This window comes from Sciurus carolinensis, chromosome 12 (assembly GCF_902686445.1).
Source record: "Sciurus carolinensis chromosome 12, mSciCar1.2, whole genome shotgun sequence".
Lineage (NCBI taxonomy): Eukaryota > Metazoa > Chordata > Mammalia > Rodentia > Sciuridae > Sciurus > Sciurus carolinensis.
In genome coordinates, this window is record NC_062224.1 from 67107142 (window position 1) to 67127439 (window position 20298).

Genomic DNA, 20298 nt, shown 5'->3' on the forward strand with positions numbered 1-20298 from the left:
TGTCCTTTAGCCTCTGAAATTTTGTTGCATTTACAAAATAGCTATGGAGTTAGATTTGCTGTCTGCAGCCTAGAAGGCAGGGTTTGCTTTTTTTTTTTTTTTTGTCTGTTTGTTTTTTGTACCAGGAATAAACCCAGGGGTGCTTAAGCACTGAGCCACAACCCCAGCCCATATTGTATTTTATTTAGAGACAGGGTCTCACTGAGTTGCTTAGAGCCTCACTAAACTGCTGAGGTTGGCTTTGAACTTGTGATCCTCCTGCCTCCCAAATTGCTGGGATTACAGGTGTGCCCCCCCACACCCAGCTCAGGGCTAGTTTCTCTGGTTGATTCATCTTCTCAGGAGCATAGCCAGGCGGAGACCAAGTAGTCTGCTCCCACCATTAATTCCCCAGCCGGAAGGAAGGGTACTGGCCCAGGGAAGTCTTCTTAATAACTCTACTTCTGATTCTCCAGTTTTTTGCCCTTAGCCTCCAGGCAGAAGCCTGCATTTTGTTTTCTGTAGAATTTTTAGAAGCCCAATACCTTTTTTGAAAATTTGCTTTTTCTACCTACCAGTTTGCCAACCATATGGAGACGAGCCCCGCCCGTGACGGAGTTGAAATGAAAGAGGCAGTGAGGTGAGATACCCGAGTTGTCGCTGCATTTCAAACATAGCACACAACGCGTTACACAAACACCATTCATAAACCTGACTCACAGGTTTCAGATGGGAGCTGGGTACATGTATAAATAGCTGTGTATGTTAAACAGTAGAAAAGCAAGGAAGTTTGGGGAAGAAGGTCAAAATCATTGTGCCCAATTTAAACATCATAAAAATCTCAGCCTTGTCATTATTTACAACTCCCACATAACTCCCACCCGCCCCCCAAAAAAATGGAGAGAAAGCCAAGTGGAAAATTCTAAATAAGCTGATGTCCTCACATTGAACTAAACAGTACAAATGATGCAGCATCATAAAATGAAGTTATAATTATGTTGTCTCACTTCCTGGCTGCCGGATGCCCACGGTACAGAGCAGCCGCTCGACAGGATTTTCTGGGCTTGGAACTGTTTTGGGATTTTTTTAAGAAAAGGTAGCTTTGACTAGTGTTGACCAAATGATTTGCAGTAAATGACTCTGAAGGTTTTTGATGGCAGTGGAAGAATCTACCTTGTGATGGTGAAGAACTACACCTTGAACATGTGACAGATGTTTTAAAAATCTACTTTTCCCATATTCCCCCTTCATAGCTCACCCGGTGACACTGGACATAAGTTATTGCCAACAGATTGTCCCAAACCCAGCTCATGAAGTTCCTGCCCCAGACCCTCACAAAACTTAGTACGAAAACAGGCACATCAGCAGGCTCAAGGCTGCTAATCAGCCAAGGCAAATCCCGCAGTCTTCCAGCCCCGGTCACAGAGGTGTGGAAACAACTTAGAAGATGTGCAGTAAGAGTCTTGGGCATGCTCAGGGCATACTGGAGGCTTTCAGGGGATCCCTGCACCCACAGCCTTGGCCTTGACTCTGGGTCAATCTGTTCCGTAGCAGGCACCCTCCAGTCTTCTGGCCTCATTCCCACCGTCCAGGAACTCCTTGTGAACTTTCAAGGTGCCGTTCGATGAAGTAGATTCAGGAAGCATCCGCTGTCTCTCAGGAGAGGTTTAGTTTTTTGTCACTTCCAGATGACCCTGATGCTCAGCCTGTGTGTGGGATTTGAATGCCAAAGACTGTGACACCAGGGCAATGACAGACATGTACAGTTAATTCAGCCCGACTGCTGTGTGGCTTCAGTTCCTTCCCATTCAGTCACTGCCTGCCGGGTCTCTTTCTCACATGTCCCCACACTGGTCCCTCCTCCAGTCACCAGCAGAAGTGAACTTCTCAGCCTTGGCCTCTCCCATCTCAGTCTCTGATGATGTGCGTGGTCTTTAGGTTAAGAGCTCACTAAAGTGTAGATCATGCTGGATGCAAAAAGAAAAGGACAAGCGGGTGTTAGCAGGCGCTTCCAAAAAACTGGTCCCCTCAGCTTCTCCTCCCATCACTAGAGCATCTGGTCTACCCGCTACTGTGCCCCTTCAACTTCCCATAATGCTGAAATGAGCATTTGTTAGGACAACATACTGAGTCCCTTGGATAAAAGATGTGATTGTACTAAGTACCTATTATTATTCTCATCAGGATGACTATTATGGTTCTGATTCCTTCTCCTGCAATTGCAGGGCAGGTCTCTGCGGGAGCCAGGGGTGCAGCATTCTCTTGCCACCAGCTGCTATCATATGTTTACATGATGGCTGTGTCCAGGGGCTCCCAGATGGTGATGCAAAATATGTTAGCGCCACGGATCTGAGGTAGAGATCACCATCGCTACAGCCAGTGCCAGTGTGTGAACACGGGGCCCCTGGGCATATGAACTAAATGAGTTCTACACTGGGTAACTTCCTGGCCTCTGGTGTTAATGACCTCCAGGCATTAAGAGCATGGGTCCTAAGCTGGTGCTCCGACAATACCAAGAGTGGAGGGGCATGTGTCTTGTGCTCTTAGAAGGAACTTCAAGTTAATTCTGCAAGGCTAATGAATGATCCACATCAAAATAAAACACTTTCTGAATATTTGGCAGAAACAAAAACAACCACCTTTTCAGATTACAGTGAGAAAACAGGACAGTTCAAGAAGCAAAACCCAAGCAAAGAAACGAAAATGTTTTCCTTCTAACCACATGCAGCTTCGAGGACAAACGAGCTCTTCTGAGCAGCCCACACTCCCTCTTCCATGACCTGAGATGCCTGGTGTTCACAGAACACTACTGGTCAGGGCTGGAGCTAGAGGGACTTAGACCATATGGCTAGTGACACAAACTCCAAGGCTAGTCCTTTTTCCCTTATGACACTAATTCACTTCCACTCATCTTCTATTCAATAGCAAATAAGCACCTACTGCATGCCAGACCCCATTCTCAGTGCAGGGAAACAATGGTGAATGTGCAGCCCCAGTCCCTGCCTCAAAGAAACCTACAGCTAAGTTGCAATGACAAACATCGAGGCTTCAGTAAGAACCTACCATGTGTCAGGCACTGATCAGGCACTGCAGATACAGAGGTGAGTGGAACAGTCAAATTCTCTGCTATCAAGGGACAAGCAAACCATAGAAAATGTAATCACAGAGTGAGAGAAAGAAACTTGAAGAGAGGCAGCCACCATCCAGAATAACTGGGCAGGAGGGTAGTGCGACTGCAGGAAGATAGCATGGTCCTGTTGCATTCTGGGTTTGAGAAGCTCTTTCTATTGACAGGGTCAACCCTCACACTGACCTCACTAGCTAGTATTAGTATTAGCTCATCTCCATCCCACACAACCCACAAACATCATCTGGCCCACAAGATAAAGGGGATGGAGGCAGCTGCCAGATAGCACACTGTAGTGAACAAGCCTGGGCCCTTGAGCCAGAGGAATTGCTAATTATGAGCCAGGCTCTTGGACATGTTTCTTAACTTCTCTGGGGTTCTCAGGCACCTCAAACTGTAAAATGCCAACCCTACCTTCACATGGTCCTCAGGTGCCCTCACAAGAGTCTCTCGCCCGTACTGGGCTCAGAGGCAGCTCTGCACACATGGGGCCCTTCATCCCTCTGACAGCAGCCTAGGCTGATAGATCTGTGTCCTCTACCAGCTCTGGATCTGGGCTGAAAGCTCCTGAAATGGGAGAAACGGGGTCTTCCAGGAGGCCCGAAGAGCTCCAAGAGGTCAGGTTCCACAAGGAACATGGGCACACTCAGCCCACTACCCAAGGGCCTGGTGGGGCAGGGCAGCATTGTGTACAAATTTATTTTGGAAACAAAGTAGTTAATAAATATAACATGAAGGCAGTGCCCAACTGGAGTGATGGACTAGAGGACAGATCATTAAACAGAATGCCAGGAACATTTCAATTACAGAATGATCACGTCTACTGAAGGGCACGGAAGCCAAAAACACCATCCTGTACCACCCCTCCCACCCCCATAGCCCAGAAGACACAGCAGCATTGCTTTCTGTCTGGGGATTCAAATACTTCAGATTCCAGCCGTTACTGTGGCAAAGCTGAAATGAGGGCGCTTGGCCTGCCTGGGTCTCCTGGACTAAGGTGGATCCCCAGCTAATGGGGCAGGAGCCAGGGGAAGCACTGGCTCTGTTCTGACAGTTTTGAAGAGGGACAAGGCTGCCTCTGGGTTCAGGTCACTCAGCCTATGACTCTGCAGAAGGGTGGTCTGCAGCCCCATGAATAAATCAAGGTTGGGTACATTGCAGAGAAGAGTCCTCAGAAGGAGGTCACCTAAGAAACCCCCAAGGTATGGAGTCCCTCAGTCTAGAAGAGCTTTGTCCCCATGACAGGAACCAGCCTGGGTTGCTACAAAGCTTAAACTTAAAGTCAGAAAGACTTGGGTGAATTGCTGGGCATCTCAGAAATCACCAGAGGCTTCAAAGACCCATAGGTTCCCTGCAAGGTGAGGCAGGAAACTATTAGTGGTGAAAAGCCCGAGCCTGAACCAACTCTTGACTCCAAGATGAAAGTGCCAGAGTAACCCTGAATCCCCTCCACAGCGGAGGTATTTCTGGAGGAAACTGTATATCCCTGGCCTCTGAACCTGTAGATGCTGGGGGTAGAGAGGGGAGAGAAGGCAAAACCAAGCAGACCTCCCGAGGTAGTTCTCACCCTCAGGTGTGCATCCAAACTGCCTGAGAGGCACATTTAAAGTGCAGATGCCTAGGCACCCCCGGAAAGTCTGACTTGGTAAAACTAGGCCTAGAAATCTGCATTTTTAAGAAGGATGTTGTCTGCACTCCCTATCCATCACTTTGATAAAGACTTGTCTAGAGTTTCTCTAAGACTGGCAGTAGTTAAGAGTTCCATCTTTGGCATCAGACTGGAAATAGACTTCCCGCTGTGGCACTATTAGCTGTAACCTTGGGGAAATTATCTACCTGCTCAGAGCCAGTCTCCTCATTTTTAATATGAGGGTAAGGACAGTATTTACCTCATACAAAGCTCTTAGCTCAGAGACTGGCTCATTTTTAAATGCTGGACAATACAGTCACTTCCCAGCCTGCCACAGCCCAATCCAAACCCAGAGGTGGCCATGGAGTCTGTACCAGGCGACTGTCAACCCATCTGGAAACAACAATGGGATGTTTGAGGATATCCATGGGCCCAGGAGAGGTGGCAAGGAGAGAGGCCCCAAGATGAGCACAAAGAGAAGCAGGAAGGAGATGTTTCCAAAAAAGACACTCTGGGGTATCAAACCACAAGACAGGCTGTTTATAGCTACCTGCTTAGCTAAGACATTCTGAGTGGAGGGTGAAAAGGTGAGAGTCCCAACAGGGAGCCGCAAAGTCAGCAGGTTTTATGTTATATAATGTGGGGGAATTGTAAGCGTAAGCATTTAATGACCAGTGTGCCACTCATGAGTGCCCCTGGGGATTGCTTTTATGGTGCCCAGGAATCTTTACCAACAGGCTGGGGAAAGGGGCCTTGTGAGGAGGCTGTGCTCCTAGGGCAACAGGTAACCTGATGGGTGGAGCTACGTTCTGAGAGGCAGGAACTATTGCGAAGGAATGGCCAATGGCAATCCACCAACTATCTCCTAAAAGATGGTGGTAGAATGTGTTTAACTGTGGCCGTAAGTACATGCGCAGGACCTTCTGCCTCTTACACCTTTATACAGAAGCCCTTGATCCTGAACCAGAGTCAGACACAACTGACCACTACTCCCACCCTCATCAGTCAAGCCCCCCAGGGCCACCTCCTCAAAGGAGGTAGAAATTCCCTTGGGGAAACCCCCTTCCACTTGCTGCAGGAGTCAGATCCACCTGGAGGGGAGGAAACTCACCAGTAAAGGTAGTAGAAGAAGGAGAGCAGGTAGAAGGCCAGCTTACACCAGGCCTCCTTCTGACAGTAGCTCAAGGTGTCTGCATTCATGACCACCGGCGGGTCATAGGCCAGCTCCGAACTATCTGCCGGACAGTGGAAATACCTGCGGGGAAAGGGGACATGGCATCACTGGCTCTGAGGCTCTGACACTTCCAACATCACCTGGGCCAAGCCTCCTGATGCGGGACATCCCTCCTGCCATTGTTCCCAAGCAGTCACTTCCTTCTGTCCAAGTCGCAGTCCAGGCAGCCCTGAAGTATGACTCTGCCACCACCTTCCAGCAAGTCCTTCATTACTCAGATCCACTGGGATCATGGTGACTTTCCCATGTACAGTGATGCTCTGACAGAAATAAAAAATGTGTCGCCTGGTGTCCTCTGGGAGTACTAGGAAGAGCTTCCTTTCAGCATGGATGCAAGTGTGGTGGAGGTATGCCTCGTGCCACTGTACCTACGTTCTGCCTTAAAGTGCATTGCTTTGGGACTGGGGATGAGGCTGTGGGGTGGAGAGTTTGCCCAGCATGCACAAGGTCCTGAATTTGATCCTTGGCACAGCAAATAGTTAATAATAATAATAATAATAACTATTTTGAATTAGGTATTGCCCTTGACCTAACCCCCATTTAAATTCCCGAGAACTCTGAGAGGGACATCATATTCCCACCTAGTTTTTAGGTACTTTTTTTTCCTGATAGAAAGATCCAGAAGAGCAGAAAGAACACTGGCTATCTGTGGGGAAGCTGGAACAGTAAAAGAGCAATGGGAGGAAGGAAAAAGACAACAGCAAGCTGTCAGCTTCCAAAGCCCACAATCCGCATCAGCTTCACACCAACGGCCAAGGCCAGGGAGGAAAGCAACCTCTGATCGCTGCCCTCAGGACCTGACCTCCAGCCAGCAACAGGGCACTACCTGCAGGGCCTCAGCCTCCTGTAGAGCCCAAGAACACAGGGGCAGCTGAATTCACCCAGCTGGAAAAGGAATCCTCTGGAAAAGAAATCCTGGGAGGAGGCAGAAGTGAGAATTCATGGCTCCTCCTAGGTTCTGGGATAGGCAGTAGCTCTCCATCCTGAAGAAGGGCAGGAGACTGATCCTACTGGTTTTGAAGACCATCCATGTAACACAGCAACTTGCAGAGTTGGCATCTCCGTCCCCTTTTCCTTCCCCTTCGAAGAATTGCATTGACAGGATCTGTCACCAACATTATGCTGAGAGGAAATCACAAGCCAGATTCAATGATACCTGCCAGTTCATGGCCCTCTGGGCCACTCACCTCTCCTCTTCCCGGGAGAAGATTTCAAAACCTATTTGCTTTCATTGTGGCTTTGTTCCCAGGTGACCTCATTAAGTGGAGGCAGAGGGACAGGGTGACCAAGTGTTTTGGTGGAAAGAACCAGGGTTCTGTTTGCTGGTCACAGGAATGACCTTCCTTGGATCAGTCATTAACCTGTATGGGCCTTAACTTCTCATCTGTGAAACGGGGATGAAAAATTTCCCACTTCAAAGGGTTATTGGGAAGATTGTGTAAAGTGATGTATGCAAGTAACCTGCAAAAGGACTGGGGATATAGCTCAGTTGGTAGAGTGCTTGCCTAGCATGTACAAGGCCCTGGGTTCAATCCCCCGCACCACAAAAAAAAAAAAAAAAAAAAAAAAAAAAATTACATTAACCTGCCAAAAATGGGCTCCGAATAAATGGCAGACAGTTCTACTTTTATTGAAGCAAATCGAGAGTGAGAGCAGAGGGACTTCAAATGCATGAGAAATATCACTGACCTGAATCTGTTGGAAAAGGAAAACTAGAAGATGTTCAAGGACTCTGATGTTTTGTTTGTTTGTTAGGGTACTGAGGATTGAACCCAGGGGTGCTTTACCACTAAGCCACATCCCCAGTTCTTTTTATTTTTTATTTTGAGACAGGGTTCGACTAAGTTACTTAGGGCCTCACTAGATTGCTGAGGCTGTCCTCCGACTTGCAATCCTCCTGCCTCAGCCTTCCAAGTCACTGGGATTACAGGCATGCACCACCACATGCAGCAAGGACTCTGATTTTTAAAGGAATTCTCTTTCCTCATTCTTTCTTTACTTTTTTCTTTCATGTTTTGAACACTTACTAATTGTGCTAATAACAGTATATCGTATATACTATTTACACACACACACACACACACACACACACACACACACACACATAATATAGGTTCTAATAACTAGACCCCATCAGGGATTCAAAAAAATAAGACAAAGTCCCTCCTGGCAAGACTGCAGCTACTCTTCCTCTACAGATGCACACATCTGAGTGTTTGGACACTGGCCAACTTTCCCTTTTCTTCCATTAGACAAGTGCTCACCCTCAGCACAGTGCACCAATCAAAGTTTCATAGACTGACCACATTATTTTTTATTTTGGGTGGTGCTGGGGATCAAACCCAGAGCCTCAAGCCTCAAGCATGGTAAACACATGTTGTACCACTGAGCTACATCTCCACTCCATGACCACACTTTTGATACCCTCCATTGACAGCTCCCAACTTAAAGGACCTCAGGATAAACTTCTTTTGAGCGGAGCAGATGAGACAGCCCCTTGGGTCACATGTGAGGTGGTAAGGACATGGACCAAGATTCACACAGTGGAGAGATGGAACCACAGGGTGAGTGACTCTGGTTAGTTGACCCACCCTGGGTCTCTGGGTCCCCATGTGTGATGCAGGGAGAATTAAACCTACCTCAGTCTGTTGTTGCAGACCTTGGTCCAGGTAAAGAGTGGATAGTCCCTAAGTGGGGAGTCATTACAATGCCATAAGCATTCTATGTGGCTTCTGTGTTCAAACTTTAGCAGATTGCTTTTACTTAATGCAAAGGGGCCCTACCCCAAAGACACATGTGTTGAAGGCCTGGTCCCCAGATTGGTGTTATTGGAGATAGTGGAACCTTTTAGAGGTTGGAGCTGAGTCAGAGATCTTAGGTCATTGGAGGTGTGCCCTCAAAGGGAAGTATGGGCCTCTCTCTCTCTCTCTCTCTCTCTCTCTCTCTCTCTCTCTCTCTCTCTCTCTCACTTCCTGCCTGCCAAAAAGTGAGCAGCATCCTTGGCTATGTGTTCCTGCCCTGATGTGCTCTCTCACCACAACTCAAAAGCATTGGGACCAATCAAGCACAAACTGAAACCCCCAAAGCTATGAAACAAAATAAACCTTTTTCCTTTCTAAGTTGATTAAGACAGGTATTTTGTTACAGTAACAGAAAGCTGACTGAAACAATATGCAACTTTGCTATGTAACCAAATTGTGTTCCTTCCTCCCTAAACCTTTGATTTCGTATTCTTTGTGTTTGGTCAATGGCATCATCAACCTCTCAGCCACCCAGCTTAGAGGCTTCCTCTCACTCACTCTCCTCCTTTACTTAAGTATAGGCCAAGGCCTGTCCAGTTTACCCACATGCATTCTCCTGTTCTCTCATTCCACCTTCTACTACCTAGGTCAGGTCTTTATCTGGAATTTCACCATGACCCCCTAATTAGTTTTCATCCTCAATATTTCACCTTCAAACTCATTCTTCACACTTCTTACCAGGGCTACCTTCCTAAAACTCAGATCAGAAAATGCATTTTCCTCCACCAAAACCTCTGATAGTTTTTCCATTCCCTATAGAATAAATTAATTCCAACTTTTTCATCAAATCTTCTCAGGCACCTCACATAAGATTTCCTTCTCATTTGTCATTTCATCTCTTCTTAACTCCCTCCAGGAACCCCACATCCAACCACACCAAACGAATGCTGTTCCTCAAATACACAAGTGCTCTCTCACTTCTGGGCCTTTGCATATGCTTTTCCAGATTTTCCAGGGTCAACCTTCAGTTTAATTTAAGCTCTTCTTTCTCTATGCTTCTACAGATATTCCTCATATGTCTGTTAAGAATACAATTTTGGGCCGGGGACATAGCTCAGTGGTAGAACGCTTGCCTAGCACACGTGAGTTACTGGGTTCTATCCTCAGCACCACATACAAATAAATAAAATAAAATAAACCATGTCCATCTACAACTAAAAACAAAAAAATAGATTTTCCTCTGCCACTAGGATATATACCTTGAGACTAGGGGTTATATTTTATATTCTTCTCAGAATCCGCCACAATGCCTAACAAGTAGTATGGGTCCTGAATATTTGCTAAATGAAAGAGTGAAATGCTCTAGATGTGACTAAAGAAAAGCTCAATGAAGATTAAGTATTTGGTGGTCAACTAATGATGGTTTGGGCATCCAGAGCTCTGGGAGCAAGAGGTCCAGGTGGGCAATTTATCTGTACAATTATATTCTCTTCGATTTCTGTATTCCCTCATCCATTCCTTCTATATCCATATGGTAACTGTATTTTACAAAAAGCCCAAGTCACATGATTTGACACATGGCTTTAGCAGGGGAAAGAATACGTGAGCTCAGAACTGTCCCAGAAAATCTGGCCCATCTGGTAGGTGCTTTTTTTATTAAGATATAACTTATTTATCATAAAATTCACCCTTTTAAAGTGCAAAAGTCAGTGGGTTACAGTGTATTTGTAGAGTTGTGTACCATTACCATTAATTTCAGAGCATTTTCATCATCCTAAAAAGAAAACTCCGTACCCATTCGTGGTCACTCCCCATTCCTGCTCCCTCCCAGCCCGGGGTAGCCACTCACTTACTTTCTGCCTCTATAGATCTGAGTATTCTGGACATTTCATGTAAATGATATCATAACATATGCCCATTTGTTCCTGGTTTCTTTCAATTTATATTTTCTTTAAGGTTCATCCATGTCAAAGCGTTTATCGATACTTCATTTCTTTCTATTGTCAAGTTGTATTCCGTTGTGTGGACATACCACAGGTTGTTTATCCATCCGCCAGCAATGAGCATGTGGGTTGCTTCCATTTCTTGGTGATTGTGAAGAACACTGAAGCCACTTTTAATACTGGTGTATAAGAGCTGGGGTTTTGATTAATGGAGTCAATAGGAAGGGCCTTCCCTTACATGGTCTTGCTGTCTAAGAGCAGCATGGGAAAGGGAATTTGAAGTGGGGGTCCTCAAAAGGAAGGGATGAAGGGATGGCACTAAGCGGCTGATCTATTAGTGGGACATTTTCCTTTGAGAGCAGTCTATTCATCAAAAGAGAGGGAGGATGGGCCAGCCTCTGACAGTCTTACCTCCAGAAGTGATAGAAGAGTAGAGGGACGTTCAGCCCCAGGGTGAGCCACTCCTGGGCACACAGGAACATGATGCAGAAGAGGCTGTGGATGGAGTACTCTGGCAGCACCAGCTGAAGAGGAATCAGAGACACAGGCCTGGGTTAGGGAGAGGAGAGCTGATCTAACTCCTATAGCGGGTGACCGTGCCTGGACACTGCCCCCCCCCAAGCTGGTAACACCGGCCCTCCCTGCAGTAGTGTAGAGTCACTGCCGTAAGACTGTGGTCATTTCTGGGAAGTTCTCCATGTTTTATATTCAATTCCAAATGCACTCAGGCCCTCTACATTTGCTCCTGTGACTCACTGACCCCCAGGAGGAATGGAGGAAGTGATCCAGCACTGGGAGGTCTGACCCAAGAAAGGACCACACGGAGAAAAGTCCTAGGGCACCTACTGATCCCCAGACTGCCTTGTTCTTGTTTTTCTGTCCTCTCTGCATCCTTTTCTAGTATCCATTTCAAATATAGGAGGGCCCAGAAAAAAAAATTGAGAAATAGCATTTGGCTCGACGGTCGAGCAGATAAATAAGAACCCAAGGAAAAAAATCAAGTAACAATGATAAGGAGGGATAGTGCAGCCTTGGGGAGAAGGAGAAAAAAACCAGCTCAGACCAAGAAGAGCCAGCTGGAGGGAGTAACCAGCAGGAAGACGAAGCTCCCCACTCCCAATCCAGTCACAGGGAAAAAGAGCTTAAAATAATTATGAACCCTGTGAAGGGTGTTCATGGTTTACCAGAAATGAAAGCTGTAAGCTAAAGGGTAATCGCAAGGGAGAAATTTAGTATGGAAGGCAGTAGTAAGGAAGTCTGCAGTTACACAAAAGGCACCATCTTACCCAGACATGTGGGGAGAATTTACATATATATATATATATATATATATATATATACACACACACACACACATTTTCTATAATATAATTATACATTTTGTATAAATAAATATATATATTTTATATATAAATATGTAAGTCTATATATTATTTATTTTATTCACATATATAATTTATTTACATAATACAAATCATATTATAAATTATGTTTCCATTATATGACATAGAGAATACAAATTACATTATATCTAATACATAACTCATTGTTTATATTATATACTACACCATTGGTCCTCCATATCCATGGGTTTCATACCCATGGATTCAGCCAACCAAGACTGAAAATATTTGAAAAAAAAAAAAAGATTGCATCTGTATTAAACATGGATATTTTTCTTGTCATTATTCCCTAAACAATACCTCATAACAATTTACTTAGCACTTATGTTGTATTCAATATTACGAATGTATAATACAGACAAATCTAGAGATGATTGAAAGTCTATGGGAGGATGTCATAGGTTTGTGCGAGGACTATGACATTTTACATAAGGGATTTGCATATCTGTGGATTCTGGTCTTCACAGGGGATGCTGTATCCAACATCCCATAGCTATCAAGGAACCACTACTGCATTGTATCATGTGTGTTTATGTATGTGTGTGTGGGTCCTCAGTATCTTATATTTAGACCATTACAAATGCTTTGATCTTCCCATCAAAATCTTTCTATCCTTCAAGGCCCATCTCAAATTACACATTTTTTTTTAGTGTAAATGTAGCATTTATTGAAGAACAGGAACAGAATACCTGCACTGCAACAGCAGACCCATAACAGATTTTCTCCGTGGAGGGCGCTAGTCTAGGGGGTTGTATGGCACTTGGTTCACTGCTATTGGTCAAAACTTATGCTAATTAGGGCTAGGAAAGATACTACTGCTATTGGTCCAAATTTATGTTAATTAGTCCTCAGAAGGGTATTAACATTATTGTTCAATTTTTTTTATGGTCCTATGAATTTTTTTATTTTTTATTTTTACAGACTGCATTTTGATTCATTGTACACAAATGGCGTACAACTTTTCGTTTCTATGGTTGTACACGATGTAGATTCACACCGTTCATGTAATCATACATGTACATAGAGTAATGATGTCTGTCTCATTCCACCATCTTTCATATCCCTCTTCCCCCTCTCATTTCTCTCTACATAATTCAAAGTTCCTCCCTTCTTCTCTTATCTCCCATTATGTATCATCATCCATTTAACAGGGAAAAGATTCAGCCTTTGGTTTTTTGGAATTGACTTATTTCACTTAGCATGATATTCTCCAATTCCATCCATTTACCTGAAAATGCCATAATTTTATTCTTCTTTATGGCTGAGTAATATTCCATTGTGTATATATATACCACAGTTTCTTTATTCATTTATCTGTTGAAGGGCATCTAGGTTGGTTCCACAATCAAATACAGGTGATTAACAAATATTTGAAAAAGTGTTCAACATCTCTAGTAATTAGATAAATGCAAATTAAAACCACCCTAAGATTTCATCTAACTCGGATTAGAATGGTTATTGTCAAGAAGCACAAGCAATAATGGGTGTTGGTGTGGATGTCGGGGAAAAGGCACACTCAAACATTGCTGTGGAGTTGCAAATTGGTGCATCCACTCTGGAAAGCAGTGTGGAGATTCCTCAGAAAACTTGGAATGGACCCACCTTTTGACCCAGTTATCCCACTCCTCGGTTTATACTCAAAGGACTTAAAATCAGCATACCACAGTAACATAGCCACATCAAATTACACTTTCTAAACAAAGTTCTGCTCTCCCTATCCTGTACCTCTTAGCTCCACAGCATGCTTTCTGACCCTCTCTTAGGGGAACTTTCCACCCTCTATCCATATGGAGCCATTATCCTCCTCCCTCTTTCCCATGTGCATGGATATATTATAGTGCTCTCTAAGCTGACTGGGTCAAGGTCTGCCTGACACTTAGAGACTTTACAAATATTTGATAAAATGAACTGAACTGACCAAAGTGCGTGCATTCACCGTGTATTGGAGATGTGGCTTGTGTTCATAAACCAAGGCTTCTCTGGGTGGAGGGGAAAAAAAGAACTGTCCTTTGTGAGTACCGAACATGGCTTTGGTCTCTGATTTTAGGCAGATGAGCTAACTGCCCCATATGGCAGATACAGAGGGAGAAACACATATACACACATTAAAAATAAATACATGCACAGGCACACGTGCAAGATATGCATTTTGTAACTAAAGGGCATCTTCTTTATTTTCAAAGTCTGGTGTAGAATGAAGTGCACTTGCCCACGCCTCGTAGATTTGCCAGACAGTAATCTTGGAATCAAAGCCTAAGAGTCATCATTCCAGAGGTGGCGACCGTCCGTGGGTAAACCAGGCACAGTCTGCCCCTGGGAGTCTCAGCCTCCTGGTGGGAAGTCCCTATCATTTCTCCTTAGAGGACCTCAAAGCTGTGCTTACCAGCTCCATCTGCACCAGGCAAGGGCCCCACCCTGCCACCTCCCATTCAGAGAGAAAACCCGCACTCAGAGCTGACTGCATCCACACGGGGGGCAGGGCTGTGCGTTCTGCCAGGCCTAGCTCCACGTGTTTCAATCATCACTTTCAGCCACTTATACCAAGGTAATTAACACGTTTACAGACAGCCACCCTGGGCCCAAATCATCCATTATAGCTCCATCCCCGTCTCTAATGCCAATGACAAATCTCTGACTGATTACAGTTTGGATTTCAGGCCCCACTATTAATCATACTGCGGCTTCTCTCTTCAGGGCTTGATTTATAGTGGAAGCTGCAACCTTCAAAGCAGGGAGGATTCGTCACTGTCCCTAGGCAGAGGAAAACTACTTAATGGAGGCCGGTCGGTCCCGGAGGTCTCCGGCCTTTTGAGGAGTGAGAAAAGGAAAAAAAAAAAAAAGCTTAAAAATCACCCCTGCTCTGCATGGCTTCTCCCAATTGCCTCTGACTCTCTGGAACCCTGAACAGGATCCTCACAAGTGGGACAGGTGCCTCTCATTAATCCAGGGACACTTCCTGGAGTGACAGGGTCCTTATCACACACGCATACTTTTTCTTTCCTATGTCCCCAGGCATTCCTTGTCACAATCATGGAAACAACGTCAGGGACCTTATTCCTTCTACACCAAACGGAAATCAGTCGAGCCACTCGCATGAGGCCCGCGTCACAGCTGTCACCATACCTGCCCCTCACTGCCAACATAAGGAGCATAGTAAGAGGGCATGTTCCACTCCCAGCTGCTGAGTGGGGCCCTGGACTGTGAGCAGAAATGATGAGAAGAGAAGGCTGGCGCATTTAATGACCCTTACAAAATGCTCCAGAGCCTCTTTCTTTTCCTCAGACATAGTAAAAAGCATTTAGCGTGGTCGGTACTTCATCATCTTGAAACTCTAAGTAGGAGAAAGGCCCCCAGACAACTTGTGAGAGACCTGGAACATGAAGGAGAAAGAAACTTGTTGTTTTAAGCTATCGAGTCGAGTGTTGTTTCTTACCATGGCGTAACTTAATCTATCTTGTCTGATACAGTCAGTAAGCTCCAGAATGAGGAATCAGTGGGGAAAGCAGCTGTGTTCTTCTTTCTTTGTCCTCCTGAGCATCCTTCCACCCAGCCTTTTCTTTAACAAGTATCGAGGCTGGTATGACACACTTCCCTGTCACTGACATGTCAGGCAGGGGCTGAACAACCACCAGGCAGACACAATGCTTATTCGTTTGTGTGGGCAGTTAGACTGGGCCACCCTCCATACCTAAGAAGGCCTAACTAAGTCCACCAGGCAAAATATAGAACTGTTGATGGAAGCAGTGACCACAGCCCCATGACCCTGCGTCATTCCTCAGCACTGGAGAAGACATTGTTTCATAAGAGAAACTGTTGAATGGTGCCAATCTCTCTCCTTCATTCAACAAATGGTGAGGGAGAAACCATTTCATGCAGGTCAGAGTCTTTTGAATGCCTGTGTCTTGTTATGCCCTGCTTCTATAGTCATAAATACTAAATAAGTGGTCTCACTATAGGTGTTTGGGGTTGCTGAAAAGCCTGCCATTCATTCCAGCCCAGGGGATCATGAAAGGTTTTATAATCAAGGCAGAATCAAGGGATGTTGGAAAGGATGTGTAGGACCTAATCGTGTGTGAAAACTGGAGGTCACCTGTCTAGAAGCAAAAGGATGGGGATGAGGAACATACAGACAGAAGTCACTGGCCTGGGCAGCTGCTTCACAAGCCACCTAAAGTGACACTTATTTAATGGCAGGTAGGCCAGGCCTGATACCAGGTAAGGACTGGGTAAATGCGAATTCTATTCCACTGCTCCTGGTCACCTGCCCAGATTCTAGTAGCTGGTTTCCATTTGCCAGTCAACATTTCCATAGGGCTACTCCTCAACGGCTTCATGCTGGATTCTCATGCTCCTCCCAGGAACTGCAAACTTGATTGCCTACATGTCCAATTTCATGAACAACCACCTTCGATTCCTCTTTCCTATTAGTCTCCACCTGAGTCTGCTGTCCTTGCCTCTTGACAGTCCCTGGCATTTGTTCCTCCCTTTTTATCTCTAGTGCCCCCTACTGCCCACCTTTAGCAGGCTTCTGACCCTGTGCCCCTGCTCCCTCTGCTCAACAGCAGCCACCTCCTTGCCCTGGTATCTGCTGTGCCAGCTCAGCTCTGAACCTTCATCCACAACCTTGATTTTCCAAGACCTTTTTAAATTAATTTTTAATGAGGAATTCAAATTGATTTTATTTACATTCAAAATATTTTTATTTCTGTTTATGCAACTTCTCATTCATTCGTGTATCTGTTACCAAGGAAAAGTCTAAATAAACCCTCTAGCTCCGCTTGATCTTAATTGACTTTTTCATAAGATTTTTTCATAATTAGTGATTTTTCCAAATCACTCATTTTGGAGGTCACACAGCTGAGTGATACAGTATTAGTCTCTCACTAGCATTGCTGTCGATAAGACCGCTGGTGTGCGGGATATGATGGTAACGGTTGCCTAGGTTACTCTTCAGGGACCTGAAGGCCACTTCTGCTGAAACACTGACTCTTCACTTGGGTCTACAAATGTCCAGTGGGTGACTGGAACAGGATGAAAACACTTGGCATCCCTGTCTTTGCCTTGACCTTAGGGTCAGAGTCTACTCAGTTCTGCATGTAGACACGTTCAACACTTGAGAAATGTTTTGTCTAAAATTATAAGGTTAACTTGCCCTGAACTGGCCCAATCTCTTTCTCCCTCTGCCCTTTCGAGACTAACAACACGTATCAGCTTCCATGACCAGAAACACCAGACCACGAAGGGAGTAAAAAAGAGATGGCACCCAAGTTCCTGGAAGATCTACACCTATTTCCAAAATAAACATGACTATTCCTCACCTTTATTAACCTACTTCCCTCCCTCATTATTCCCATCCTATACCTGAAGTTAAGAAGTTGATTGTGAGTGAAGCTACCTCTTCTCCATCCTTTGGCCATAGAATAAAGTCTTTCTTTCTCACCAGCACTTGTCTCTGGGACACTGGTTTTCCAATAGAATGAGGTTCCAAATCTGGGTCTGGTTACATATCCAATCATTTACTCCCCTACCCTTTTGGTACTGGAGATGGAACCCAGGGGTGCTTAATCACCCAGTTCTTTTTTTTTTTATATTTTATTAAGAGATAAGTTCTCCCTAAGTTGTGTAGGGCCTCACTAAGTTGCTGAGACTGGCTTTGAACTTGTGATTCTCCAGCCTCAACCTCCTGAGCGGCTGGGACTACAGGCATGAGTCACTGAGCCCGGTTACCTCTTTATCCCACAAATAATTTGCAACTGATGGGTAACCTTTATATATCATGGGAGAATAATGTAGTGATGTGATAACGTCAGTTTTATTTGCACTGCTGAGGGAGAGAAGGGTATGAGGAATAGGAAGAGAGACTCTTTTTAGCCTTGAAGGAAGGAAATAGTGAAGTTGAAACAAAGGAATGATGCATCCTGGGAGAGGAGGGGGCTTCCTTAGGGGGAGGAGGCAAACATCCCTAGGGGGACAGGATTTCTGAGGGGCTGGTGTGAGCACATCTGGGACCACACACAATAGACGCCACAGCCACAGGAGGCACAGGGAAGATCCTGGGGCTGAGGTTAGCTTGGAGAGAAGAGAAGCTCTGAGGCTGAGTCTCTGCCCATCTCTGAATGGACCCTTTCAATTCAGACAACAAGCTTTTCAGCTGTAATCACACTGGGCTAAAATGATGAGCACAATTTCTCAAAGCATTATGTAAATTCCTACCAGTTACGTAAGGATGGACTGTGTGATATTGAGAAGAGCAGTTAACCACGCTGAGCCATATTGTCCTCATCTGCAAAATGCCACACCTACCAGTGAGGGACACAGGTTCTACCATGAATAGCGCTGCTCTCAAAGGTGAGAGCACCAAGCAAAGGAAGAGACCACTCCTGTGACGAGTGGCACTCTTGTGAATAATCACATGCCAGTGAATCACCACTCCCAGGGAGAGAACTCATCCTTCTTGTCCTGGAAGTCAGTGAAATGACCCAGAGCCAAACTTGGCTTCCTAGTTCTTGATCTAGTCTCCTCTGTCCCCTTCTGACTGAAACAGCTTCCAGCATCCCCAGGTGGGGAAGAGAAACCCAGGGCAGCTCAGCAGACTTTCCTGCCAACCTGTAACATCCCAGTCCTCACCTACTTCCCCCAACAGTCATCCAGGCCCCTGTGTGTCGCCTAAGGTTTACCTGCCTCCCGTGCCAGTGAGCAGAAAAAAGCAGAAGGGATAATGTCTCTTTTATTGGACGCCCAGTTCCATACTAAGCTGACCTTAAAACAGAGGATCCCTTCTGCAACCAGCAGAATGAAGGGGGTGGAGACAATTTTCTTATAAATGTGCAGCATGCAGATCCAGTCTGTGTGTGTTCTCAAATGCCCGTCAGCGCACAGTCAGTCCCTGGTCAATTTGCCTCAGAGTGAGGGGACAGCAGGAAGGGGGATGCCATAGTTTGGATCTTGAGTGTCCCCCAGAGGCCCATGTCTTGGTCCCCAGGTGCTGTACTGGGAGGCGAAGGGACCTTTAGGAGGTAGGGCCTAGTGGTCTTTAGGTCACTGGGAGTGAGCCCTTGAAGGGAACTGTGGGACTCTGGCCCCTTCCTCAATCTCTTTTTTGCTTCTTGGAGATGAAGAGAGCAATTTTGCTCTGCCACACACCCCTGAGATGATGTCCTGCCTCACCACAGGTACAAAGCAATAAGGCCAATCAATCATGGACTGGAACCTCCAAAACCGTGGGCCAAAATAAACCTTTCCTTCTGACCATTGATTATGTCAGGTAGTGTACTATAGTGACAGAAAGCTGACTAACACAGGAAGGAAAGGAAGGCAGTCTTGGGGAATTGACTTTGCTAAACTATAGACTACAACAAAGAATCTCTGATCTCTGTCCGGAAACCTCAGTCTGAGGCCCTCTGAATCACTCTAAGGAGGCTACTTTCTGTTGAATTACTCCAGGTAAAGACTGCCTCGGGATGCTTCAGTATGGGCTTCTGGCCCTTCGGGAAGGGAAGCCTAGCCCCGTAGACCCTGCCACATCAGAGACCACCATGCCAATCTCAAAGGGCTCAAAGCAGAAAAACTTCAGCCAGGATGCAGGCTTGGGGTGACTTGAGGGTCTCCTGTTTAATGCTGCTGGCATGTTGAATTTTTTGACCTCCTGGAATTTGCACCAAAGTTTATCAAATATTTTTACATGGTAAGCCAATGACTCTGATACATAAGCAATTTCACACAGAATCTAGTCTAGAATGATAATTTTGAAAGTCTCCATAAAACTAATATGACACCTGCCAATTTTATATACAACCAAAACTCGAATGTGGCTCAGAGTCAGCAGCTCTCTTAAGTGTTTGGACCAAGTACTGCCATGGTCATAGTGACAGTCTCATGGCTGACCCTAGAGGATAGGGCCAGTCTTCAAGTGAAACCAGTAGCAGATAATCTCCTAGTTGCTTTTGTTAAAAGATTGAAACCAAGATTATAGACCAAAGGTTTGAGGGGCAAACCAAGCAGACTCTTCCTTTTTGAAGACCTTGGGTCCCAGGCCTCGTCCCCAGCTCTGCAGTAGGGTTATGCGCCCTGTCCCTCATTGTGACAGACCTGCACGCTACTGCCTGGGGGGACTTTAGTGCAGGCAGGGAGCATTTGCAATCCATGGTCATTGAAGCTGGCTCCTGTTCTCCTCACCATCATCATGTGGGAGGACACCCAGGAGGTTCCCTGGGACCAGTGGTCTCTAGTCATGGAAGGTTG

General features: G+C 45.5%; 1 protein-coding gene across 2 annotated transcripts in view; it reads right to left on the bottom strand.

Annotated features, from left to right (window-relative positions):
* Window positions 1-883: 883 nt before the first annotated feature.
* The window catches only part of Cnih3 (cornichon family AMPA receptor auxiliary protein 3), a 119501-nt gene continuing 100086 nt past the window's right edge, over window positions 884-20298 (bottom strand). For both annotated transcript variants that reach the window (XM_047521743.1, XM_047521742.1), the window contains 3 exons: window positions 11066-11178; window positions 5848-5991; window positions 884-1946 (listed from right to left, as the gene is read on the bottom strand). In XM_047521743.1, coding sequence (XP_047377699.1) covers window positions 1919-1946; window positions 5848-5991; window positions 11066-11178 — 285 coding nt within the window. In that variant the 3' untranslated portion in view covers window positions 884-1918. The remainder of the gene's footprint in view (window positions 1947-5847; window positions 5992-11065; window positions 11179-20298) is intronic.